This window comes from Ceratotherium simum, chromosome 9 (assembly GCF_057802395.1).
Source record: "Ceratotherium simum simum isolate JZ-2026a chromosome 9, ASM5780239v1, whole genome shotgun sequence".
Classification (NCBI taxonomy): domain Eukaryota; kingdom Metazoa; phylum Chordata; class Mammalia; order Perissodactyla; family Rhinocerotidae; genus Ceratotherium; species Ceratotherium simum.
Genome location: NC_141908.1, coordinates 35,840,789 through 35,867,547, shown reverse-complemented (window position 1 = coordinate 35,867,547; position 26,759 = coordinate 35,840,789). Strand labels below are relative to the sequence as shown.

Sequence of the window (26,759 nt, the reverse complement as noted above, 5' to 3'; positions counted from 1 at the left end):
TTCTGAAAGGGCCCCATTGATTCTGAACTTCAATAGCCTTTCCTTAACTTCTTCCTTTGAAAGCACTTAACACAATTCCTCAGCCTCCCTGCTTGAAATTCTTTTCACCTCTGACTGCCACTGCATTGTTCTAGAAAGGTTTTTCCTACCAATTTGACTGTTCATTTTATGATTCTTATTGATGCCCCTTCTTCTTCCTTTCTCTTGCTGGCTGTCAGATCTTAGTCAAGTTCTTTGCTTCACATCTGTGGCATGAGTAAAATATACCATCATAATATTGTTTTGTAGACATTTGCACTTAATAATTATCTTCTCTTATCCCAAAATGTAGTCCTCCCAAGGGTCTCTGAGTGGCACTTTTCTCTTTCTCTACTCTTTACCTGTACGAGCTCATTCATCATATGCCTTAAACTGTTGCCTCTGTGAGGCTGACTCCTAATCTGTGTTTTCTTTTCTCACTTCTCTCTGCACTGGTTGTACTTCTCCAATTACTCACCAGATGTTTTCTTAAAAAAAAAATCGTTCTGACTTTGCTCAGTGTCTGTAAAACAGAACTGAGAATTTGCCTCCCCTTCCACATCTGCTTCTCTTTCAATGTCCTCTGTTTCCTTCCAGAGTCATGATATAAGATGATGAAACCACCTTTCAGCATCTTTCTTTTCTGTGCCTCATCCAATCATTTCCCAAATACTTCCTATTCTTTTCTGAAGTATTTTTGGCTCTTATCTCTGTTCTCTATCATGGTCGCTATGCAGTTTTAGTCCTCTTGTTTCTAACCGTTTGCTAACGGAATCCTCTTGCTTCTAGATTCTGCTGCTTCCAAAATTTATTCCACAAACCACAGTCAGATTAATTTCTCTAAATCAAAACTCCTGCAAAAATGTTAACTGGATGTTTAAAAACTATTTTAAGGAATAAATTCCAGCTTCTTATCCTGGCATCAGTGATCTGGCACCATCCAATGAGCTCCTCCACTCCTTTTAACTATGTCCCTGTGTTCTAAGCATTTAGCTCTTACCAGTAGATGTTTCACACTTTCCCACCTTGGTACATTTGTTCCAAGTGACACCCATTTGTCACTTGGATTTCCCTTTGCAAACTCCTCTGTGTTCAAACCTGATCTATTCTTAGGCCAACACAAAAGGTATATATTCCATGCAGCCTGCCCTCAGTACAACCCCCCTCCCTCCAATCTGGATGTAATCTTCCTTTTCTACTTCCTTCTATAGCACTCTCTCGCTGCCTCTCTCAAGGCACTTCTCACTTCTCACTGAGTATTTTATTTATTTCTATATACATTTTACCACCTCTATAAGTATAGCCAGTATATTGATTTAATACTATTAGACTGTTAATAGATATTTATTGAATAAATGAAATAAACAAATGAGTAGTAGTAACCCCACGGCCACAAAACAATCTTTCTGAAAGTTAAAATTACCTGCAATTTTATTTCTGAAATTACAAAAAGAAATTCCTTGCTCACATCTGCTAAACTGATGAGTAACAAAGATGCCTTCACTGATTCCAGGTTTTTAAAAGACCTTATCATCTAGTAGGGGTTTTGGGGACTTAGTTTGATGATATTTTAGAATTAAATATATAAAGATTTGTAGCAATGTAAAATAGTAAAGGACTTCAAAAAAGTAAGCATTTGACATGGAAAAATACTGAAAATTCTCACCAGAAGTTGGTAAATCAAAAGAAATTGTGATGGAATACATTTGATTATTCAGTAACGCTAAAATGCAATGCCTGCATTTTCACCAATAAGACAATATGTCCTGTATTTCACACTGTGTATGAAAAGCTAGGTAGACAATAAGGAAACTCTAAGACGTAGCCAAGTTTAGTTTTTAGGAATATAGACTTTGTATCTAGATTGTCTGGCTTCAAAACTCAACTCCACAGTGTGATCTTCAGTAAGCCACTTAAACTGTGTGCCTTTAATTATCTATAAAATGGGGATATATATGTTAATGTATGTAACACTTAGAAGAGTACCAGCATAAAGCAATTACTATACATTTTAAATACTGATTTTAATAAGGAAGAGGAAAACATCTGTGTTTGCTAAGATTATAATCAGCTTTATTTCTATTGTTTTCAGATTCCAATTAATTTTTAATAGAATTGTAATATTTTAAGTTTTAAAATCCCTACAGATTTGGTCAAATTTAGTTGGTTTAATGTGTTTAAATGACTTGTTCAAGGACCCCTCAAGGAGTTAATGACCTAGTTAAGAAAATTTTCTTTTTATCTATCCATCTATTTATCTATCTAATCATCTACCAGTCAGTCATCTCTCAATTTATCCATATAACTTATATAGCAAAAGATTTGAGGTAGCTAATTAGAAATACACTTTTCCTGATTTCAAGCTCCAAATCTATGCACCACGTTTTTCTGTGAATTTTCCTATTGCTCTTCAAAGGAATTTCTTTCAAAGTTAGTGAAACAACATTTCTTACTAATTTTTTCCTTTGATATATCAGGATTCTATGTAATCTTACTTGGCAAATAACCAAGGTCTCTGGGGGGAAAAATCTAAAGATTTGAGAGACTATAGCTCAGCTTTAGGCTGTTCTATGCAATGGTCAAATAACACAATGTCTCGTCTGTTAGTGTTTAGCTCTGTATTAATAAAATTTTTCATATATGATAGACCATAATAAAGAAAAATGATAAACATAAATATTTCATTATTTACACAAATGTGAGGCATGAATAGCTGAAATAGTCACATAATTTTGATTTTTTTAAGACCATAAAATAAAATGGCTTCATTTGGTTAACCATTTTACAGTTTTAGAAACCAAAGGAAAATTAGATGCTGAGCGTTTCTCTCCTTCCTTCCTTATTCTGTCCACTGTACTCAATGTAGAAAGAGAAGAGAAGGAAAGGAAGCAAAGGCATAACTATCCTTTTATTAGAATGATGAATAATCAAACATTGAATGTAATTAAAGGTTTTTACAGAGAAAAAATAGGAAGTTTAGTGGACTATTGCACACTATGGCACTCATTTGAACATATGCTTGGGTGAGAAGATTCAGCTTTTGGTAGAGAAGAAACTATTACTTTAAGAGTTTATGCTGGCTTAGGGTCTGAGCAAGGAAGCTTACTCAAATCCTGTAGAGTCTGTGGAACACAAACAGGTTCAAAGCTATTTTTACAGGGTAAGAAAAAAATCAAAGTTCTGCTTAGTATGGGCAAATGGCTTGTTTTTCTGCCATAGAACCAATTTACCAACAAATATCAGAATCAAATATCTTAAACAGTGCTTAAAGACCTATACTCCTAAAAAAGGAATACTTATTTTTTCCTTTTTCTTTAATCCTTTTTCATAATCCTCACAACCTGATAAAACCCTAAGCTTCCAAGAGGATGTGTAGTAGCTGATGCAAATTTTAATCTTTCCTTCTACTTCCATTTCATGCTTAAGAGAGGTCAAAATAAACAATGGGACCAGCTGGAATCAGATGTTTTAAAGTGTTTGGGTCAATGTGATAAAATTATTCAGCATATAAATGTGATATTTAATTCATCACTCTAAAAACTTTTTGTACTACCTCTGTTTTCTTCTCATCTCAACAGACTGCTAGGGAAGTCTTGTAAATTATTCCCCAAACCATTAGGAAGTAATATAATATAAACATGCTATATTCTCCAAAGAATATAGATTCACAGACTCCATCTGAGGTGGGATTTTTTTTCTCTCAAAATGAGCATATATTAGATTTTCACATGAGTAGGCAAGAATGTTTAATAGTTGAACATTCCAAAGTTCAACGTTTTCTTTCAAAGTCTTTGTTCTGTTCACAACCTTGACCTTTCCGTGTGCTGTTGCTTTAGTATCTCCTATTGCAAAGAAGTGTCTCAAAGCCTTTGAGATCATCTCTCTCTGCTTCTTTCCTCCAATTTAGAAGTATATTTTTACTGGACTGAGAAAATCTGACAGATGAAAATTAAGAAATATATTATCAGTTGCTATTAAATAATAAGAAATGTTGTTTTATATTTGTATAACATTTTATAGAATAAAATAAGTGTTTTTAATTTATTATACTTACTAGGGGAATTATAAATTGGAGTCAGTGATGATTTTTTCAAGAGAAAATCAAATTGGCAGAAGGAATCAAGAATATTATAACAAATTTCATATTGTTTGCATAATTCTAAAAAGACCACATTATATGCAAAAACTGTAGATCAAAAGACATAACTGGCAAAAAATAAAGTGTAAACAAACTTAATTGACTTTAGATTATAAAAAGCAGAGCAAGAGCTAAGTAAATAATTGAGATATTAGCAGCCATGAACATTTTAATTTGTGAAAAAAAAATAATAGCATAGGAAAATACTCATGATACATCAACTTTTAAATTGTGGAGAAATGCATCTGGAAAGAAATGCTCTGAAAGGAAATATAACAAAATACTAAGAGGTGACTCATTCATGTTCTGCTTCTTTATACTTTTAGGTACTTGTCACATCAACTTTGCAACGCAAATATATTAACATATTTCTTTTATGTTATCAGAAATAAATTTTAAAAAACTCCTTTCAAATACATGTCTCGTTTAATATTTTATAGCACTTCACAAGTTAAACAAGGCAGGGAGAATAATTTTTCATTTTATAGTTGAGAAGACTGGATAATCTCCCAATTGAAGGAGCTTAAAACAACACCCAGATCCTCCAAAGCCAGCTTCAATACTTCTTCTATGATATCATATCAGAAGGATGCAGGAAATAATATATATGAACATTCTATGAGTTTTTCACAATAAAGGCACAATGATTATAATCTGAGATGTTATTAATAATGTTATTTAATTTAATTGGTCTTCTTTATACATTCCTAACTCCAACTGAGAAAAAAATAAATGTATGGGATCAGACAAACGTTAATAAAAGGGGATATCAAAGTTAGTAAAATATGTCAGGAATAAAACCTCATAATTACATCTATGTTTGATTTATTATGATGGCAAGGATTGAAGAAAATCTAAAACTCTCCTGTTTTACTTTAGGAAGATGCTGAACATGGTACTCCAAGTAAGAATAAAGGAAGTCATATTAATAATACTAATAATGACTAAATGTAAAAGAGTCTGTAAGGTAAGACATAAAGGGTAAAGAAAGTTAAAGAGACTTGATAAATAACCTGTAGGGTTTTAATAAGCAAATCTATTTTAATCAGGGAGAAATTAAAGTAGAGGGTAATTTCTTTACAACTATTTATTGAGGGTTACTTACAGGCCATAATTAAGAGACGAAAGCAATCAATGAGATTAAAGCCTCATTCTTTTCCAGAAGCACATAACACTTTAGCAGTGGACGTAATTTAACTCCTGTGTATCCACACTCTAGCCACTTAATGCTGACCTCTTTCTGTAGTCCAGCACACCTATGGCTAGTGCCAGTCAGCAACTTTAGAGCAGAGATTGACTTATTCATCTTTCTATGTGCAGAACCTAGCACAGTGCTCAACAGTGTGCATTTGCATATGGAATCAAACTCATTTAGCCTGAACTAAATGAACTCAAAAGTTATATGTATTAGAAGAAATGTATAATATACCCACAAACTAATTAAATGCTCTGAGAGATTATCTGCACTCTCAGATAGCTTATGCTACTAGTTGCCTATTCCATTAGGTAACATAGATGCATATTTATACAGGGCAAATGTGTTTGATGAGTTTCAACCTCAGCCATTTCCCAGGCAGTAGCTTCCAAGTCAAGGGTCACAAATTTAAAAGATTACAGCCAGGAAAATAAAGATAATATGTGAAGTTGATTAGTTGCAATAAGCATATTTCTCTCACATTTCATTAGGACAGAGATATAGAAAAATATTGCTCCAACTGCAAAAATAATAACAAAGGGCAACTGATTCTCAGCCTCAGGGTCAGGGACACACAAAAAAGGAGTTGGGGGTTGGGCTCAACTCTCATGCCATTTCTATGTGGGCAGCTTCTGCTTAACTCCATCCGATGGTGCCAGTAGGAATACCGGACCATTGTAGCAAGATCTGACTTCTCAAGAATAGCTGGAAATCCAGGTTTTTATTTAAAACATCTCATTTTTAAAATGTCGGTAATTTTTTAAAATGCAAAACACTATGTAGGCTGAATAATACACATCTCAGAGCATAATTAACAGACAAGCTCCTGGTTTATGACCTCTGGTTTAACAATTTCACTACTCTATTTTTGGACATATAATTGAGATATTCCTGAAAAGTCATATAATTTGACTACTAGAATGTCAAGGATCAGCTTACTGATTAAAGAAAACTAAACGTTCAAGATTTTGTATGCTATTAGTCCATATTCATAACTTTACAAATATCAAGTATTTCACAAGCTCCGTTTATTATCAAAATGAAAATATCAAAGCCCAGAGGTCGATAATAGAATAATGAATATAATCATTATAAACTGTACTTTAAATGTGGTATAACTAAGGTTAGGTCACAAGTTCAAGTTGGTTCTCTATATATGCAGATGCATGATTATAGTTTTAAATGGTGACTAACCAGCCAATTATAGTCACTAGAAAGTTCTGTCATAACTGACATTTTAAATGAAGCATTTTGTTAAGAAAACTAAAATTTCAACCTCATTTTAATCACTTTAGTTATTCAGAATTCTGTTAATCAAGTAGGGAAAAAATTATCTTTTACACCTAGAATGATTTATCTGTTTGCATGGATGTGAGAAAAATGATCACATCTTCAACTAATAGATTACAAGCACAAAGAAAGTTCACATTACAGCTATGCTAATGAAAATTACCTTCAGGCTGTTACAACAGCTAGCGAATTAATTAACCTTTTGCCATAAAAATCGAGAAACTTCAGCAAAGACTAAGGTTTCTCTGTTTCTCTTGTTCCAGCTCCCTCAGCATTTTAGAACGTGAAATACTGTGCAGTTACTGAGGCAAACAAATAAAATATACGTAGATTTTATCAGCTCTGCATGTTACTACAATAAAACCACATAATTGTGGTTAAAATATAGCAAGTTGGATATTTCATCTTTTGTTTTAGTTAATGAAAGATGAGAAATAATGGCCAATTTTCTGTGAGGATCTTTACTTTTAGGAATAGGATCAGTAATTTCTTACTATGAATGTTGGCTATCTCTCAATTGTCTACCTTGTGACTCTGTGAGAAAATAAAGTTAAATAAAGCATATCTTTCGCCAATGTTTTAAAAAAAAACGAGTACAAACACACATTCTTTAAAAATTCATTTTCAAATGAATGAACACGTTATCTGTATTTGAGTGTATTGGTCAAGTATTTTGATAGTTTTCACTTGGGATCTGAAGTTTAAAAGTTAGCTAACATTAAATGAAACCATGATCTGGGAAAATAGGATTTCTCATAAACAATGGTAACATGAGCCACTGTATTTCATCAAGTTTTTAAAGGCAAGGATCAATAAGACTTGGTAAATGTGAAGATTACAGCAAGATTTAAGGACTACTAAATTACACTTTAAATACTGACATTATGATTTCACTTCTTTATGCAATTGTTCGCAGCCACATTTTATTTTTCTCTTTGATGTAGTATTATCTCCCTAAGAGGGTTAGCAGCTTCAATATTTAATTGTTCAATAACAAACAAGTAGAGCTGTCTTCTTCCACTAGAGAGTTTTTAGTTTTAATTAATTCATTATATAATTAGTCTTGACAATGGATAAGTTGTTCCCTCAGTAGGTTAGGAGACATTCTTGTTTAGATAATGGGTTAGGTGTTTTACAATGTTAGGGTATTTCTCTGTTATTCCAAATAAATGATGATTTGCCAAATTCATCTTTAAAGAGCTAAATTAGTGAACTCCCTCCCCAAAGTATTGTTCAGGAAATCAACTTTTGGTTGCAGGTAAGAGGTACACAATAATATGTTAAAGTAAGAAGGTGATAATTTTATGTTAATAAAGTGGGTAATGGTTATCCAGACAACTAAAGATGTATTTCTTTAAATATTCTTTAAATAAAATAAATTTCTTTAAATAAAAATATTTCTTATTTTGTATTAAGGGCGTATACATATTTCATGAATAAATATTTCAAATTAAGTAGCTATTCTAAACAATTTAGAACAAATAATAAATCTTTCATATTATATATTAAAATTTTCCAAATGAATCCTTCTTTTGTATCTATAAGGAAGATAGTTCTTTAAGGCTGGTAAATTGAGAATATTTACCAAAACATTTTTGGTTACTTCAATTGTGAGAAGACCTCTATTATAAAGCATATAGATTTAGGTAAGATGTACATCCACCTGAGATGTCAAGACTTAGTACATATCTGTCACATAGAAAATTCACAATAAATATATTTTGAATCTAAGAATACACAAAGTTTCAAAAGAAATTGGACACTTCTGCCAATACTTAAATTTATCTGTGCTAATTTAAACTAGATTTAATATTATCATTGATTTTTAGATGACCATGTAAAAGGTGATAATACATATGCATATATGAATAAAAAGCATATCACTTTAAAAGGCTTAAAAATAAGAATATAAATTTATAATATTCCTTAAGTATTTATAGGAACACACATGTTATCCTTTGGAAGATATGATCTACATACCTGACAGGTAGTGTTCTGTCTCCTTTCCTCCTATCCATTTCTCTTTGGGGAACAGGATACCAACGGAAATTCAGTTTCCAGTTAAAACCCCCATAAGTCATGTCTGACCCAGCCATATATTCAAAGGTATCATCACTAATCACATCAATGATGGGGCATACAACTGTTTTCCTGCAGAAAAATTAAAACCAGTTTATGTATAAATAATAATTTAAATGTTACATTAGCTTCTTCAAACTCAATATTGTGGATATGTTGAAATTTAATTATTTTGTAACTTTAATATGCCTTTATTTCCATTTTATCCTTTTTCTCTATGGAATTATTTCATTTTAATACATCTTTGTTACAGTCTACTTTATAGTATCATGTATAATCTAATCAAATATACTAATTGATCTTCAAGCTGATTTCCAAATGCATTCCAAGTACTAACTCAGCAGGATGAACATGGTCTGTTTTTCATAAAACCTCCACCCACAGCATGATTAGTGAGTGGCTTTGAGATTACACATTATTTTATCTGTAGTCCACTGCAAAGCACTAGCACGCAGGGAGTGGAGAATGGATGATGGCAAATTAGATCTGGTAGTTTGTCTCAAAGGGGAAAGGTTAGTTTAAAGAGATAGTTCTAAGAAAATCTTCATGGAGAAAATACCTACTAGGAAAAACAAACAAACAAAAATCCATAAACAGCAGCAATAATAAAAATCATGATCTATCAGTATAAGTAAATGTTTCCTATTAAAGATATCAGGGTCATGACAATTTCTGAGTGAACTACCCTAGACCTCAGAATTTACAGTAACAATCTGCATATTTTAAGATAGGGAAAGATAAGCAACTTCAGTTTCTGGTGTTTTATCCCATGACCCATTTTTCTTAAAGTAAGAGGAAGAACCAGGAAATCTGGTGTTCTGGAAGGTAGCTTTTCAGGGTAAGAAAATTTTCAATATGGGAAATCCTTAGGTACTCTTTTAATCCATGCTGTGCCTTTTCCAGTCTACCCCTACTCCTGGCTTATATGTTTTATTATGGTATCAACCTTCTGTCATCCCCACAGTAAATGTTCAGGTCTACCCAAGACTGCATTGCTTGTAGCTAATTCCAGAGTAGAGCTTGTTTTTTCATATTTGGTAGAAGGGAAATATGCTTTTGAATCCCTCATTGATGTGAAAAGCAAAGAAACGTTGTACATTTTTCATTCTAGTTTTGTAGCACCAGTATCACCAACACCCATTTTCAATTGGGTCCTATATTCCACACAATTGGCCAAAGCTTAGAGTTCTCTAAAATCAATATGATTCACCTATCCTTGGAAAAGCTTCTTGGTGACTCTGGTCCCTACAAAATCAATATCTTTCTCTCTTTCTTCATTAAATTTAAAGATTTAATTTGTAGGAAGATGAAATTAGGTCTAATAACCTTGAACAGAACTTTATTATCCAGTTATGGCAACTTTAGAACTTACATGCAAGACAAGACATTAGAGTTCATTATATGCAAGTACAATCCATATATGTTGTTAGATTAAAAAATAAATGAATAACCACACTGAAACAACATTATATTAAAAACTCACTAAGTTGAATATGAAACACATGTATAAAAAAGCAGCATAATGTTGGAAATTTGCCGGGAAATGCATTTAAGATGTTCCAAGCTCATTTTACTTTGCTGGTCTTACCCTCCTGTGGGTACTGTACAACACACAGAGTGGGAAAATGTCATTAGCCATGTACTACACTCAGTTGACTAGAAGGTTCCTACTGCTTTCTTCAACTGCTATGGTTCATTTTACTGACAGCCTCCATCCATCTTCCCGGCAAGTACCAAATCCTGCCGTTTATGTGATGTACCTGGGCTAGCTCATACTAAGCAGCCCCTATCTTGGATGCTTAATTAAAAACTTCAATTCTAGAAAGACCTTTCTACTGTAGGTGAAATGACTATGCAAGTAAGGTGTTATGCAATGCTTTGTTGTTATATCAGACAGCATTCAATGTCAGTTGTCCTCATGCCGTGCTTAGGAATTATACTCATTTGCAAAAGAGCTTGTACTTCATAGCATCATCATCAGAAAGAATTGCAGGTATCTATGAGGATTCTTAATTTCTATAAAGTATTACTCAATTTTTCGGATTTCACAATTTGTATGTACACAGTGGTACTATTGTTTAAATTATTAAACTTATTCTTATAGCTGTGCTCTCTGTCTTTCTTTAATCATGATTTCACTTCAATAGGGGGTGTGTGTGTGTGTTTATTTTTAAGATCCTCAAGGTGGTTCGAACTATACTTTGCATAAAGGCAGTGACCTAGCAGAGTGAAGACTGGTCTGGGAATGGGAAGAACTGAATTGTTCCCATCACTTCTAATAACTGAGGCAAACTACTTAACTTCTTCATTCCTCCCTATTATTAGGTACAGTTAAGAACATCTACATTACCTACCTCACAGGGTGGTAGTGAGGACACAGTAAGGTGTTTTAAAACTGTATTTTATAAAATCCTGTACTATTTCACATTGGACTGATTTCCTTCACCTAAAAAATGAATATTCAACACATTTTTATTGTTTGAATTGTTTGACTATTTCTTGTTCAAATATTCATGTTCAGCATAAATAAGCCAATGTCTTTATTAAATAAGGGAGGGTACCACCTTTTTAAAACCTAGGAAATAACCTTCTGAAAACAGCAACTTGGAAGAGAAGTTTTGATGAAGAGCTGGAACTGTCCTAACAGGTTCAGTCACAATCCAGGCAGACATAACACATGAGTTCTTACCTGTCTTCCTTTATTCTTGCCAGCAAGGGCTCCAGCCATCCTAACGTGCATTCACAGTGTGCATCGAGAAAAGTTATGACCTGCCCTTTTGAAGCAGCTGCTCCTCGAAGGCGGGCACGTATTAACCCAGAGCGTTCTTCCATTCTAATAATTTTTACTGGCACTTCTAAATTTTTCACATAATTCTCTAATGTCAACTTGAGAAAATCTGTAACATGTAATAAGAATTTATCAGAAAGTTTTGAAACTGTTTTAAGACATAGCAGAGATATCCTGCCCAGATGGAAATTCAACACACAGGAATGGTGGCCAACTCCTGTCAATATTTTTTGCATTAGGTGAAATAAAGATATAGAGATTTCATCAGTAAATTAACGTACAGTTCATTGTGACCCTGTCACTTGGCCGGCAAGGATAAGGATAAAATAGCAAGTTAATATACCAGACTTTAATTTAGAACCTGGGTCACATTGGAAAATGCTGGCTCCTCAGTTACAAGTTATTTTGCATTTGTCTGAACTGAAAGAATAAAATGACAAGCATCCACAGAGTCACATATATGCTCAATCATATGATCAGTTGAGCTGGAAAGAAAAGAAACACTTTTGAGAATCATTTTGGCTGATTTCTTAGGTTAGTAAGAGCCAAATTGAATCCTGAGAGAAACTGAAAGAACTAGTTAATTGTTACTAGAGTTGGCCTTGACTAGGTATATTGATGAAAATTTGATAGGTGATTTCAGGATTAGTATAATTATAAGGAAAATATAGACCGTTGCCCAGCTATCTTTTTGACTATAATAAAGTTTTCTGATTTAAAAAATATATACAGGAGAAATATTTATACCTCTTTCACTGGCATCATCTACCAAGATGACCTCAGAGAGTAGGTAGTGTGGGGACCGATTTATAACACTGTACACAGTTCTAAGGAGAGTGCTCCATGCTTCATTATGAAACACAATGACTACACTTGTGTTTGGAAGTTCATCAGGGTAGACCTTTGTCTTGCATCTGGAAAAGAGGAAAGAAGAGGGACATGTTTATAAATTCATTTTTCATTCTGATCATTGTAATAAAAAATATCCATAATAACACAACTTTAGACTTGAAAGCCCCTTCCTAAAAAAAAAAAAAAAAATTTTATGATTATCTAAAATCATTTTCCTTTTTATAAATGCTGTGAGTAATCACTTGGCATCTTGAAAATTAAATACGTGTAATTACTAATATTTTATTTTAACTCCTGCAGGGAACAAAGCAGCATGATTTCCACAAGTCTAAGAAAGCTAAAATAACATTCTGAGACTATCAGAGTAGATAGAAGACCAAGTACAACAGGGACAGATGAATTCATTTAGTGGATATAATTTTACTCTTTGTTTAGAAAAAAAGAATTATATAGTTCAAAAAGTCATAAGAACATAAAAAGGCGTATGTCCACAGGGTTTTGAAGCATGTAACACTGAGCTTATTTTTCTATTCTAAAATCTAGTCATGTGTGCTTTCCATCCTGTTTGAGAAGGCTATAAACCACGTCGACTTTGAAGAGAAGGTTTAGGGGCGAGGATGCATTTTGTAGATTCTTAATTAGTACCACATAATCAAAATCGGAGCTCAGAAAGGGAACAGGCTACCAGTACTTCTCAAACTTTGATGTGCATAGGCATCACCTAGGGATTTGTTAAAACACGGATTCTGATTCAGAAGGTCTGGGTGCAGCCTGAGATTCTGCATTTCTAAAAAAGTTCCAGGTGATTCAGGTGCTGTTGGTCTCTGGAGCACACTGACTAGTAACGGCCTGCACTGTAATCGTCATTACTTTTAGAACTTGATGTTGTGAGAAAAACTTAATTTCGCTTAAAAATCCAAAGAAGCCCAGATTTTACTTTTCAAGCAATCAATCTAAAAAGGTACATTTGGATAAATAATATGCATAGTGCTCTAGGTGGTCATCTCAAGTTTAACATGCAAATTGTCCTTACCCCTGTCAACTTGTCAACATTCAGACATTTCTATCACGTAATTTTAAATCAGCATGATTATAGAATATTACAAAAATGTCACTGAGAGTATCCAGAACAGGAAAAGAAGTTTATCTATCTTAGGTTATTTTTTCATGTAAAATATTCTGAAGAGCTAGAGAATTAAAATCATTCCACAAAATAAAATGAACCAGATACTTCTTGCCACTCATGAGCAACCTGACACATGACACAAAATTAGCATTGTTAAAATTAGTTTCCTTCACAGGTGAGTGAAAAAAATCCAATAAAATGTGGGAGATGAAGGCATATAATAAAACAAATACTGGTGGTGTGCCTGTTGAGATTTTAATCATCTTTTAAAAAAGTCTAACATACCATCTACTCAGAGAAGTCTTCTGCAACATAGCCTGATAAGAATGTACATATACCTGAACTATGGCATTTTTCTCAGAATATATTTATTTTAAAAACATTCATTAAGCATCCACACTATTAACATATTGTGTATATAAGAAAATCAACATGTTGGACGAAAAAGTATTTTGATTCATAGTCATTTCTTCCCATTCTGGTGGCAACATTCAAATGATTTCCATATGCCTCATCACCATTTGACTTGTCTCTCCAGGCAGCTCATCACTAAACGAACTTAGAAAGCCAACTTGATAAGGCAGGAAGGTGCTTGCCACAATTTTCCTCAAAATTCCATTCTTCTGCCTCATAAAAACATCACATCACCTCTGCATGCTAAGCAAAAAGTATAGTAAAGATAATTATCATCATCAGTAAAGAAGCAAAGCTGGAAAAACAGTCTGAAAGCAGTCCAACAGTCAACAACCACTGGTTTAATCCATGGATAAAATCTAGAAGTGCTATTCAGTATCATTTGGAAAAAAAGGGATTACCTTTAAATTATATATTTTTGTATGTTACACTAAATGTCAACAAAGAAAAAATGTTTGAGATATTAATTTAGATAAATCACTTAAATATCAAACTAAAAGCAGATATTTAGACCCAGTTTCTTAAACTATTTCTATCATGCTTTATTTTTGTGGTTAAAAAAATTCACACGTGTTAATTTTATATTCATTATATGTGACAAAGTTATAATGAACTAATTTAGTATTGATGCAGCTATTATGTTTCTTTAGAGAAAATTTCCACTCTGTCATTATTTAATGTAGCATAAAGACAAAATGTGGTATTTTTATTAATTCTTCCTCTTCTTCCTATGTAAACAGTTATTTAGCAAAGAAAACTTTGTATAATAATATTATAATTTATAGGGTAATTCTTAAGCTTTACACATTAATCATTTTCTACGTCATTTTATCCAGTTATCTCAAGTGCATAAATATGTATGAATAAGAGCTATTATTTTCATGGTTTCTAATGGGTTTGTGATACACTGAACTGGTATTATTGTCTGTATTTTATCAAAGCTATTGTTTCACCTCTAGTAAGATACACTGTGATTTTATGTACTACTAGGAAAAAAAACTATGTTGTCAAATAAACTATAGCATAATGCTTTCTTATCACTGGAATCCATTTAATATCTGAAGAGAGCTTATTGAAAAGCTTTTAAACTTATTTGGACATAGATTTCTATCAATATTGCCATGCTTGCTTAGGAATCAGTCACACCAGTTTGTTGTTGCTTTGAAGTTTCTTTCATCTATTCTAAGGAGCTTTTTTCATTAGGTTGTATTGCTTAACATATGAGAGGCATACATTTAGCACATATATCAGTAACAGAATATTAAACAGCTCCATCTTCTTGTGGGTTTCTTCCTTGGTACTAGAAAGGTGTGAGTTTCAAACTTTTAAGGTGCACAGGAATTATGTGGGGATCTTGATAAAATGCAGATTCTGATTCAGTAGATCTGGGATGGGCCCAAGCTTCTGCATTTCTAATAAGATCCCTAGTGATGTCAACACTGCTGGTCCCTGGTTGACATGATAAGAAGCAAGGCTATATAAATCAGTCAGCTGTTGATTAACAAGAAAAAACAGAATTGTAGTTATCGCTCCAACAATAAATATTTGCTTTATCATATGAAATATAATTCTTGCTGCTGTTTCTTCTCAGACAATAACTTTTTGATCCAATACTGAATCATACTATAATCTTTCTGAAGAAATGTTGAAAGACAACTAAACTCTACACGTGTGGTACAAACAGTGCACATAACTTAGTTGAAGCATGACTATATGAACAGCCATGACCATGTTCACACAAGCTCAAGAAATAATTAAAAACGAGACAAAACAAGAAACCTATATGACGGGTGGGGGTAAGTACCTAAAGTAAGTAGATTGGACTTTTCTAATGATCTCTTCTCCCTGACACGTGGTAAACAAGTTCTTCTTTGTGATATTACCAGAGTAATTTCACCACTGTCCACCTCAGCTTTTATATCTTTTACATAATGAGATTAACGTAGGTAACTTGAAATGTGTGGTAGCCATTGCTTGGTCTACACTGCAGAGTAAAGCCCAGAATCTCCAAATGGTAGAAATGGAAAGAACTTTCAAAGTTGACTAATTCAAATCTTCATTTCACAAACACAAGTCTCAAGTCACAAAGCTAGTTCAATACTCTGCATAACAAAGTAATAAATAATAATAATAATTTACTATTTAATAATATTAGTAACAGTAATGATGCCTGCCCCATATGATATGCTATCTCAAACATTTTAAATGATATTACTGGTGTCTGAAAAATTAGAAAAAAAAATTATATTATTTAAACATATGCCTTAATCTTACACTCAAATATATATATTTAAATCAAACAGAAAAACAGCCATTCCTCTAGGATCATTTCATTAAAACTAAGCATAGAAATTCAGCTTTCATTGAAATTATGTACATATGGACCAAATATCTTTTGGCAATCTGTCTTATGAAGATATTATTTTTCTTTTATGTAAACATCTAAATGGGATTGGCAAAAGTTGACATTACTATGGGAGCACAATGTATATGTAATTAACTTTGAGAGTAAAAGGGGCAGATTGCAATAGCAATTTTCATCAATTTCAAAGGAATATTTGATGCCCACTACTCAAATTAAGTTCCTGAAATCTGGTATTCCAGTAAAATAATAGGCTTTCTTATAGCAGCATTTCATATTTACACTATATTATGACATGCTACATCTATAATACTTGAAAGGAAAGTGAAAGTTTATTTCCTCTTAATTCTGTAATAATATATCTGTGGCTCTTAATCTTGGCTGCACATTGGAATCATCCCATGAGCTTGAAAAAAATACTGATGTGTGGGTTTCAGCCACAGAGATTCTGATTTAGGTGTCTGGGGTATGGCCATGAGTAATGAGATTTAAAAAAAAAATCTCCCTTGGGGATTTGAATGTGTAGCCAAAGTTGAGAGCTGTTACTTAAAGTTATTAACAGAAATACTGATTTTTAAAAAATATTTATATATGTAAAACCCTCTTTTTGCTCACATCAACATTTTAAAATAAGATGCATAAGGTGACTATCCCTTTTTGTGTTTATATTGGGTGAAATTAATAAGGCACTATTTAGTGTAATTTTAAGCACTGGAGTCAGAAAGTCTTCTTCATTTCATTTGTAATCTCTTCTGCCATCTGGATGTACACTAACGTTGGTCCAGTCTTCTCTGTATCAGCTGTTGATTTATAAATATATGAGAAATAAATCCAGCTGCTCTTCTTTGGAGAGAATATGGGGGTAGAATCATGATTCCAACGTCTGGAACATGGAAATGCAGTGAGATAGTATACCTATTTACCATCTATCCCCTTGGCTATGCACACATTATGGGAACATAGACTGTAACAATTTGATTTTATTCTTTTCAAAACCATATTGATGTTTTTGGAAAAGCTACTGAACACAACATGCCACATCAAAGAAAGAAAAATTGACTGTAAGATGAGAATGTGAAATCACAAAGGATGCATAATTACACAGTGGTTTAGTTAGACACAATCCGTTTAGGTCTCCAAACAAAGGCTGTCAACGCTGTAGTTTGCATGACTTCTTGTTCTTGGATCCCCACTCAGTGCCTCAGTGTTACCTTTTACCACCTCAATAAAAGAAGATTAATAACAGTAATTAAAATAAAGATTTACAAGTCCTCTATATACTTCTTATTTTTAAGAGCTATGGGAATTGCATTGAACCTTGCAGAATTATGTGTGGTTTCTACATTTCCCAATCATTAACATTCAAATTCACAGAGAGAAATTTCATCACTTTCCAATCCAACCATGCAAAGAAAACTTGGGCAAAGGAAAGTGATTCTTTTGCAATAATTGAACAGCTTGGGGCCTCAAGTAAAATGAAGCACTTAATTTTGCATGGTTTTCTATACATTGATCTACATTTACATTGGATTCTTAAAAAGAGGAAGGAAGGGGGCTGGCCCCAAGGTGTAGTGGTTAAGTTCAGCGCACTCTGCTTCACCGGCCAGGGTTTGCGGGTTCAGATCCTGGGCGTGGACATACACCACTCGTCAGCCATGCTGAGGCAGCGACCTACATACAAATAGAGGAAGACTGGCAACAGACGTTAGCTCAGAACAAATCTTCCTCACCTTAAAAAAAAAAAAGAAGAAGGAAGGATAATCTTATTTATCTCTGCCTCTCCAGAATGTAGTATTCTGCATGTCACAAAATACATTTAATAGGGGTTTGATGCATGAAAACTTCACAGTGAGGCAGGCTATTGTATGAGTTATCAGATCAACTTCCTAGTCATAGCTCTGCATTGTTATAATTTGAACTATAGGTGGAGAAATACTAGTTTTTCTACATTTTTTTCATATCTTAAGTTGTTTTGTTTTTCAAGCTTCCTAGAGCCAGGGCAAATAAATAAGCTAGGGATAGGAAAGGGAAAGAGTATAAGCAAATTGGTCTGCAAGTCATTCTATTACAATGCATTCCCCTCCAACATAAGTAACATCATTCCTGTTTGGACACATAGGAGCAAGCTCTGTGTCCAGAAAACCTATGTTTATCTCCCGATTCTGCCATTTAAGAACTGTGAGCAAACTCTTTAAATTTCAGTTTTATCATCACCTAAATTGAGTAAAACTGCTGCGATATCTATACTGCAGGACTTTCGAGGAAAACAAATTGTTATAAAGGAATTATATGAATGTAATTTATTATTATACTATTCTTATATTATGAAGCACTGCATTGAATACTATATATAAGGCCTCTATAATTATTTGGGTCAGCCTGGCTGCCGAAAGGATTCTGATCATTGCCATGTTCTAATGTTCATTTTATTCCTTACTTCCAATGCAGTTTCAATAAGAGATCTGGTGTCCAGATCATCCTGCCTTGAGAACTGCTGCACTTGTTTGTTCTGTGTAGTAGTGTGGAATAAAGGTCCTACATCTTTCTCTTTTAGTCCTTCTAAATCATTTATTGCCCTAATCTGAAATTTCTCTGGCTGGCTGTGGCTGCCTGCTATTAAATCTTCCTGCTTACTTACCTTAAGCTCTGCTTATTATTTTCTGCTGGAAGAACTCAGAGAATCGTGTTTTGCCTGCCTGCCGAGATCTCTGCCTCTTGCCTGCTCTTGAATATCCATGAGCTAACTATCTACCAACACGTGCTCACCCCTATTAACCAAGCTCAAACTGCCCCCCCACTACTTGCTTCACCCTGTGTGTCGGTCTGATTATCAGATCTTGCATTCCTCAGCCAGGGTTAGGCCATCTCCTCCAGCAGTCAAGCCCTGATATAATAAACATCATAATAAGAAAGCCAGTACTAAGTGGTGAACATTTATTCAACTCTTAATTATGTAGCAGATATTGTACTATATGTTTTATACAGATCATCCCATTTGACCCTGAGAACTGAAACCTCCTGCAACCACATAGGTTAACTATCAGAACTATGATAAGGCTATAAACTCATAAATAGTTTCATTGCATGCTTCAAGAGCTTCCAGAAAATAAATTTATTCAAACAATAAATGGCTCAAACAATCCCCTTTTAAGGATAACAGGTTGCTCAGCTGTCTTCTCGGGACAATATATCTCTTAACTGGACAAATTGCTTGCTTATCACTTGACCTCAAGACGCAAGATTCCTCATTATGTCCACCAATCCTAAACTATTACATCACATACTTGACCAATCTCAGTAAAAGTCCTGTATTGAAAGACCAGTCTTAAACCACTTAAGCCCAGACCTCCAATTTCTATAAATATCCACCACGGCCTCCTCTTCCCAAGACTATTAGGATGGTCTGTCAAGGGGGTGGTTATTCTGATGGTCTTTTGTGGAGTCAGCAGTTGATAATCCTTATAATATTCCTTATGAACTATATTTTTACTCTCATTTGATAGTGATTAATAAAGAACCTGATGTTCAGATCAGTTAAGTAACTTGCTTCTAAGTGATGGAGCTGGGTTTCAAACCCTGGAAATCTGACTTCACAAGCTGCTATTCTACCTCTTTCCTGATGGGATAAGATCCTTTCTCACTTAGGGAAGAAACTGCCTTTGTTAGGGAGAATTCCTAGATGAGGCACTTAGGGAAGCAGGTATGAGTCTGAAGGTATGCATTTCCAGGAAACAAAGGAAATCATAACTGCTTTGAATGAGATGAGGGGAACCATTGCTTTGCTCCAGGAGGGTGGGGGCTTGAGGTGGGAAAGACTAAAAATATGAATAAAAACGGACTAGGGAGAGAAGATGAGCAAGTAAAATGACAAGAGGCTAAAGTAGCCAGGAGACTTTCCTCAGTGATGTGACAGCTGGAGGATATTTTAAAGAGCTATACCTCAAGTTCTTATTTGAATACAGAAGTGTAATGCAATCCTCCCCTACATTGTCCATTAAATTTACCCTACTCATAAATGCACTGCATTAGTGGTTGCATGAGTATGTCTCTAATTTGAGAAAGAAGCCAGGTTAGTTTCTGGACTGCACAATGAGGAACAGAGACAGCAGTCACAAAAGCAATCACTAAATAGTAAGTGCCCCAGGGAACTGAATAAATCTTGAGAAGGGCTCTGGACTTCCACAGATTATTCTTTTGGGGTTTAATCTGACCTCATCTTGACTTGAACAGACTGGGTACACTCAGTTGACATCTGGTTTATATTAAAAAATAAAATTTATCCTAGATCTAATTTCTACCAAATAAATGGCAGTCATATACTCGCATTGGAGTTACTTCCATGAAGTCAATAGTTAATAAACAGTCTGTATTTTTGAGACATAAAAATGCGTAATGTACAAGCAAGTTTCATAGTCTTTCTATTGTGAAGAACTCTCCTGAATTTTGGAAGTGAACTATAATTCAACTTTGCAGCTAAAAATAAAGAATACCATTCAAGTAAGTGCGGTGGCCTTTGCTGTTTTGGAACATGAATTTATGAGGTTGTTCTCTTTTTGTGACCTCTGTATGTTAGTCTTTCATGCTACTGAAAGTACTTAACAATCAATTGTCTAAAATAAATGCGTTTATTGAATGTGATAACTATAATTAAAGTGACTTTGCAACAAAATTACTCACTATTGCCATCAGTAAGTTTAAATTCTTACATTTGTTAGTGAATCTAACACTGATTTTTATATGAATAGGCCTGCAATCTGGACCAGGCTTTGCTTCTGCACTTGGTTATGGCCTTATCCAAGTCAACTGACTACCCTGAGCCTCACGTTTTTCATCTATAATGAAACCACCATCTACTCAGATTCAAAGCTAGAAACCTTGATGTTGATATTACGATGAAGACGTTGACATCACAAGTCACCAAATCGCGATGATTCCTCCCTCAATATCTTTCTAATCCTCTGTTCCTGTGTCCTCTCCATAGATCATAACCTCTCCTTTAAGTTACTGCATGGGGTCAATATGGTGCATATGTGGAATATTCTTAATCTCCAAAGTATACCCTCCTTGTTGCAGACTAAAATACAGATCCAAACGGCCATTCCTTTATTCAAATGTTTTTGATGGCTTTTCATAGCTTAATGTTAAAATCTAAAGGCTGCTCCTGATCTGGCTCAGCCCCACTCATGTTACCTTCTCCTCTCACTATGGCATTTAACTCTTCAGCAATCTTGAAAATCTCAAAGTTTGTTCAGGAACAAAGCTCTCTCATGCCTTTATCTATCTCTGTCTCTAGAATTCCTAATATTTGGAATGCTTTCTTCTCTGAAGAACTCACACATATTGTTCAAGGTAGGGCTCAAGTCACACTTTCTCTACAGAACCATCTTTCCCCCAGGGATATTCAACTGTTCACTCTCCTAAACTCCCAGTATATTTTATATATTTATTCCCCCTTCCTTCTCATATAAATAGGTTGTTAGGTAATTCAACACACTGAGAGAATAGAGCCGTTCTGAAGTTGTGGAAAATTCCCTGTGATATTGTAGTTACTGTTTTCAAGAAAAGATCTGGAAAGTTCCCTGAAAGTATCCCTTTCTTCTTAGTATTCTTCTAATGAGACATTCTAGCTATAGAATTCTTTGAATATAAAATATTTACTTGCTCATCAAATACTTGAGAATTTATATATATACACTAAAAAAATATGTTGGTTATGAATCATACATTCTTGAGGGAAGATAGCATTATAGATAATGAAAGAAAGTTCAACTGGTCCAGTGAAGCTCTGTATCCAGAGTGACTTATGAGAGATGATGCTTCAGAGCAAAAGTCTGTGTCAAGAACAGACTGGTGTCGGCAAGAGGTGAAAGCATTGCCATGGGGTGCCTAGCAACAAGCAAAATGAAGATATACTAACAGAGAAATGGGTGATATTTGTGGGACCCAGTATCAGGAAACAGGGACCAAATCCAGGAGACGAATTCTGAAATATAACACCACAGTCCCTGAAAAGTCAGAGAAAGAAAAGAGCACCTTGTGAGGAGATAAGATTTTGTAATTTTTCCCATTTTTATCAAAATTTCAACCTACTAGTTATATCATCCACTGATGATTATTGCCTTTAATATATATCTTGTGCATGTATTTTTTCATTTATTTGAAGGTGTGTTCTCAGGGTAAATTTCTGTAAGTAGAATTGCTGATTCAAAAGTAAATGCATATATAATTTTATTAGATACTGGTGAATCTCTCACTATAAAGGTTGCACCAATTTGCTTTCCCATCATCAATGTTTGACAGTTTTTGTTTTCCCAGTGACTTGCAAACAGAATGTGTTATCAAACTTTTAAGTTTTCACCAGGCTGATAGGTGAATTAGGATATCGCAAAATAGTTTTAACTCGCATTTTTCTAATTAGGAATGAAATCTAACATCTTCTAATATGTTTAATATGTTTAAAATTCAACTTTACATCTGTATGTGTGTGTGTGTGTGTGTGTGTGTGTGTCTGTGTGTGTGTCTGTGTGAATGCCTGTTCTAGTTTTTTGTCCATTTTTGCATTGAAGGTTTTTTGTTTCTTTGCTTGTTTGTTTTGCTTTGTGCCCCTTGATTTTTCAGAGATCTCTATATTATATGATATTAGCCCTTTATCTGTGATATATCTGTCAATATTTTCTCTTCATTTGATATTTGTCTTTTCATTTTACTTACATTTTGCCATGTAAAAGGTTTTTTTATCACATGTATTCAAATGTATCAATATTTTCTTTTATTACATGTGCATTACAGTTACAGATAGAGAGCATTTCCCTTCCTCCAGGTTATAGAGGAATTCAGCATTTATTTTTTTAATTTAGATTGCTGATTGATGCAGGGCTTATTCTTTTGCATGGTGTAAGGTATGGATCCAATTATATCTTTTTCCAAATGACTAACCAGTTGTCTCAGTCTCACTTATTAGCACCAGAAGAGTGATTTGAGATGTCACTTTTATCATATATTAAACTTCCAACTATTCTGGTGTTTATCTCTGTACTTTCTGTTTCATTCCACTTGTCTGTTTATCCACGCTCCACTATCACAGTGTTTTAATTACAAAACTTGATACTATGTTTTAATGTCTGGTGAGACTAGTTCTCTCTTGTAGCTTTTTTTCCTTGCTTTCCTAGTCATTCTGGAAATAACTGTGTAAGGCCCTCTATCCATCTTATTTTAATGCATTTCAAAGTATCAGTACATTACCCCTGAATTTTGCAGCATGCTTATTAACTAGAGTTTGATTTTTAATCCGTTTTTTCTTTTTCTTTTCTTTTCTTTTATTGAGGTAACAATGCTTTATAACATTATATGAATTTCGGGTGTACATCATTATATGTCAATTTCTGTGTGGACTATATCATGTTCACCACCCAAAGTCTAATTACCATCCATCACCATACACATGTGCCCTTTTACCCCTCTCACCCTCCCTCCTCCCCCTTCCCCTCTGGTAACCACCAATCTATTCTGTTTATCTATGTGTTTGTTGTTGTTGCTGTTTTTTATCTTTTAGACGTGAGTGAAATCATATGGTATTTGGCTTTCTCCATCTGACTTATTTTGCTTAGCATAATGCCCTCAAGATCAATTTTTTTCTTTTAATGTAAAATTTAAGTACAAGGAAATGCACAAATCTTAAGTGTACATTTCTGAAGCTTTGATAAATGCATCTACCTATATAACCTAAACTATCAAGATACGAAAAATATCATAACTGCAGAAAATTTCTTTGTAAGCAATTTTTGCCCCCAAATTAACCATTTGCTTTTTTTACCATATTATTTTTTTTTTGCTGTGATATCATATAGTATGTGCTCTTTTGTATAAGATATTTCATTCTCTCTGTCTCTCTCTCTTTACACACACATAAACACACACGCAATCAAAAAGCAATGTAAACTCTTTCTCTAAAAATATCTGAAGAACAATCTCATTACAGAGCATTTTCTGAATTGTAATGAATAACTAAAGTCAAAGCAATCTCCATATATCAACTCCTCCCTTCCCATCATTAACACCTCATAAATGCCCTGAGCCTCAATTGTTATTGCTAAATGTAACATAAAATATCATGCTTCAGTGACTGCAACCAACATCAAAATGTCAAATATATCTATTCTTAATTTCAATATAATCTTAGTTAAGAGCAGCCATTACTATTGAAGAATGAGAATCCTGAGTGATAAATACTTTTAAGTAATAAGATAATTTCCAAATGATTTATTAAAAATGAAGTAATGAATTCTAGCAAAGTAGATCAGCTATTCATCTACAATTAGGCAGTGAAGAGAAATAGTGAATATAATGACTGCCAAATAGATTTGGTATCTGTCCAACAGCCGTTGCATTTTGCTGATATCTATTGTACTGAGCTGTCTGAAACATGGTATGTGTTGACTTAATTTCATTATTAAAAAAATTAAGATCTGTATTCTATAAAAAAAGGACTTAAAAATAAACTGAATATCAGTATAATGGGTTTCTCTTTTAAATCATATTTAAGATTTAAGACCACCTGATTAAATACCTAAAGGTGGATACTTTTATAGTTTTATATGCTAAAGAAATTCTAAATATTATCTTCAAATAAATTAGCCAAGAGTTATAATCTTTGATTTAAAAAATAGAAATCACAGGGGCCAGCCCTGTGGCATAGTGGTTAAGTTCACACTTTGCTTTGGTGGCCCAGGGTTTGCCGGTTCGGATGCCGGGTGTGGACTGATGCACTGCTTGTCAAGCCGTGCTGTGGCAGCATCCCATATAAAGTAGAGGAAGATGGGCAGGGATGTTAGCGCAGGGCCAATCTTTCTCAGCAAAAAGAGGAGAATTGGCAACTGATGTTAGCTCAGGGCTAATATTCCTCACAAAAGAAAAAAAAATAAATAGAAATCACATACGTAAATCAAGTATTTCTGCTCTGCTCCAGGTTAGCTCTAGACTAGACCTGGAAAAATCTCTTAATTTGATCTTATTTATGATTTATCGAATTAACATGCTCTTTTCCTTTACTTTATCTTTAAATCTTTTTGGAATAAAATAGAATTAAAAAAAAAAAAAACAACTGTTTGCCTCTCTCTTCTGTTCATGCCCATAGCCGCGACCACCTCAATCCAGCCTACCTTATGCACTCACATTGCTGAACCAGTCCCTGCTTTAAGAGGCAACATACGTGCATCAACTCTTTTTCCTAATTTCTCTTCCTGAGAGATAACCATGTTGGGTAAATTTAGCTTCTATTTCCTCATTGCAACCCCTATTTCATTAGTTTCCAGATGGCTTAGACTCCTGGTACCAGCATTGGCATTTACTCCCTGGGACAGTTAACCCAATTTCCTTTCTAAAGAATTATATCCAGAGACATCCAGCACCATGACGTAGGGAGGAGAGATGGAAGCTGGCAAAAAAGGGGGAGGAAATGACAGATATCTGGTCTGGGACATACTAAAGAACCAAGACCCTTAAGAAACCGTGCTCCTTGCTGCCATTAGCAAAGTTATATGTAAGTGTATACTTCCTATTCCGTTTTATATTATATTTATAACAGTATCCATAGAATCACAGATGATGTGATCAACATGTTAAGAATTTCCACCACAGTCATAGTGTAAATATTCAAGTTAAAATAACATCTGATTCTTCAGAAATATATACGTATGCATACATGCACATGTATTTTTAAGATTTGAAGTGAGGAACAAAAAGAAAAATAATTTAAGAGCTTTTGATCTAGAAGAAAATGATTTTAGAATGGCTGAGAGAATCTAAGTACTGGAAAGTGAATGATTCCTTTCTTCGGTATGTCATTGAGTTTCTCTTCAGTTTTTTGCTTCAAGATTTTTATTAATGCTAATATTTATTTTCTGTTTCTTATTCTACTTTGTAATCTCTACAAATCACTTCAAGTTTTCCTTTTTACTATACATTCAAACTTTTCATTTATGGCTCATGGATAAAATTTATGCTTTTATCTATATTCTTTTATCCAGTGAATGTTATGGAAACATTCACTAATGGGGGGAACTGTTGAGTCAATGTGATTCTAGTAGTTAATGATGCAGATAGAGGCAGACATGCTATAAAGCCAGAGATCAAGCATCAGAGCCCACTGCACAGCCCATTCAGCATACTCTTATCTAATTTTATAGATAAAATTTTATAATTTTATAGATAAACCAAATTAGTTTAACTTTCAAGACCCACAAAGATAGATCGGCCCTGGAAGTTGAGTATAACGTATATGACATGTTTCCTGATTCCTCACTTATCAGAAATTAGCTTGCTGCTTGCTGAGGATCATCTTCTCTCAGAGCATCAGGCATCTGGAGGTCATATGTGCCCACAGACCGAAGGTTTCAGCAAACCACAAGCTCTATTAAGAACCGTCACTTCCCAGGCAGAGAGTGGCATTCTTCTTCCTCAGCAGGGAACAGGGCCTAACCATGCCACGTTCATGGCCAG

The 26,759-nt window shown here is 34.0% G+C and overlaps 1 protein-coding gene across 11 annotated transcripts in view; it reads right to left on the bottom strand.

Annotated features, from left to right (window-relative positions):
- GALNT13 (polypeptide N-acetylgalactosaminyltransferase 13) overlaps positions 1-26,759 on the bottom strand; it is a 919,989-nt gene that overhangs the window by 173,626 nt on the left and 719,604 nt on the right. For all 11 annotated transcript variants that reach the window (XM_087435225.1, XM_087435227.1, XM_087435224.1 and 8 more), the window contains 3 exons: positions 12,256-12,422; positions 11,410-11,617; positions 8,622-8,792 (listed from right to left, as the gene is read on the bottom strand). In XM_087435225.1, the coding sequence (XP_087291351.1) occupies positions 8,622-8,792; positions 11,410-11,617; positions 12,256-12,422 (546 nt within the window). The remainder of the gene's footprint in view (positions 1-8,621; positions 8,793-11,409; positions 11,618-12,255; positions 12,423-26,759) is intronic.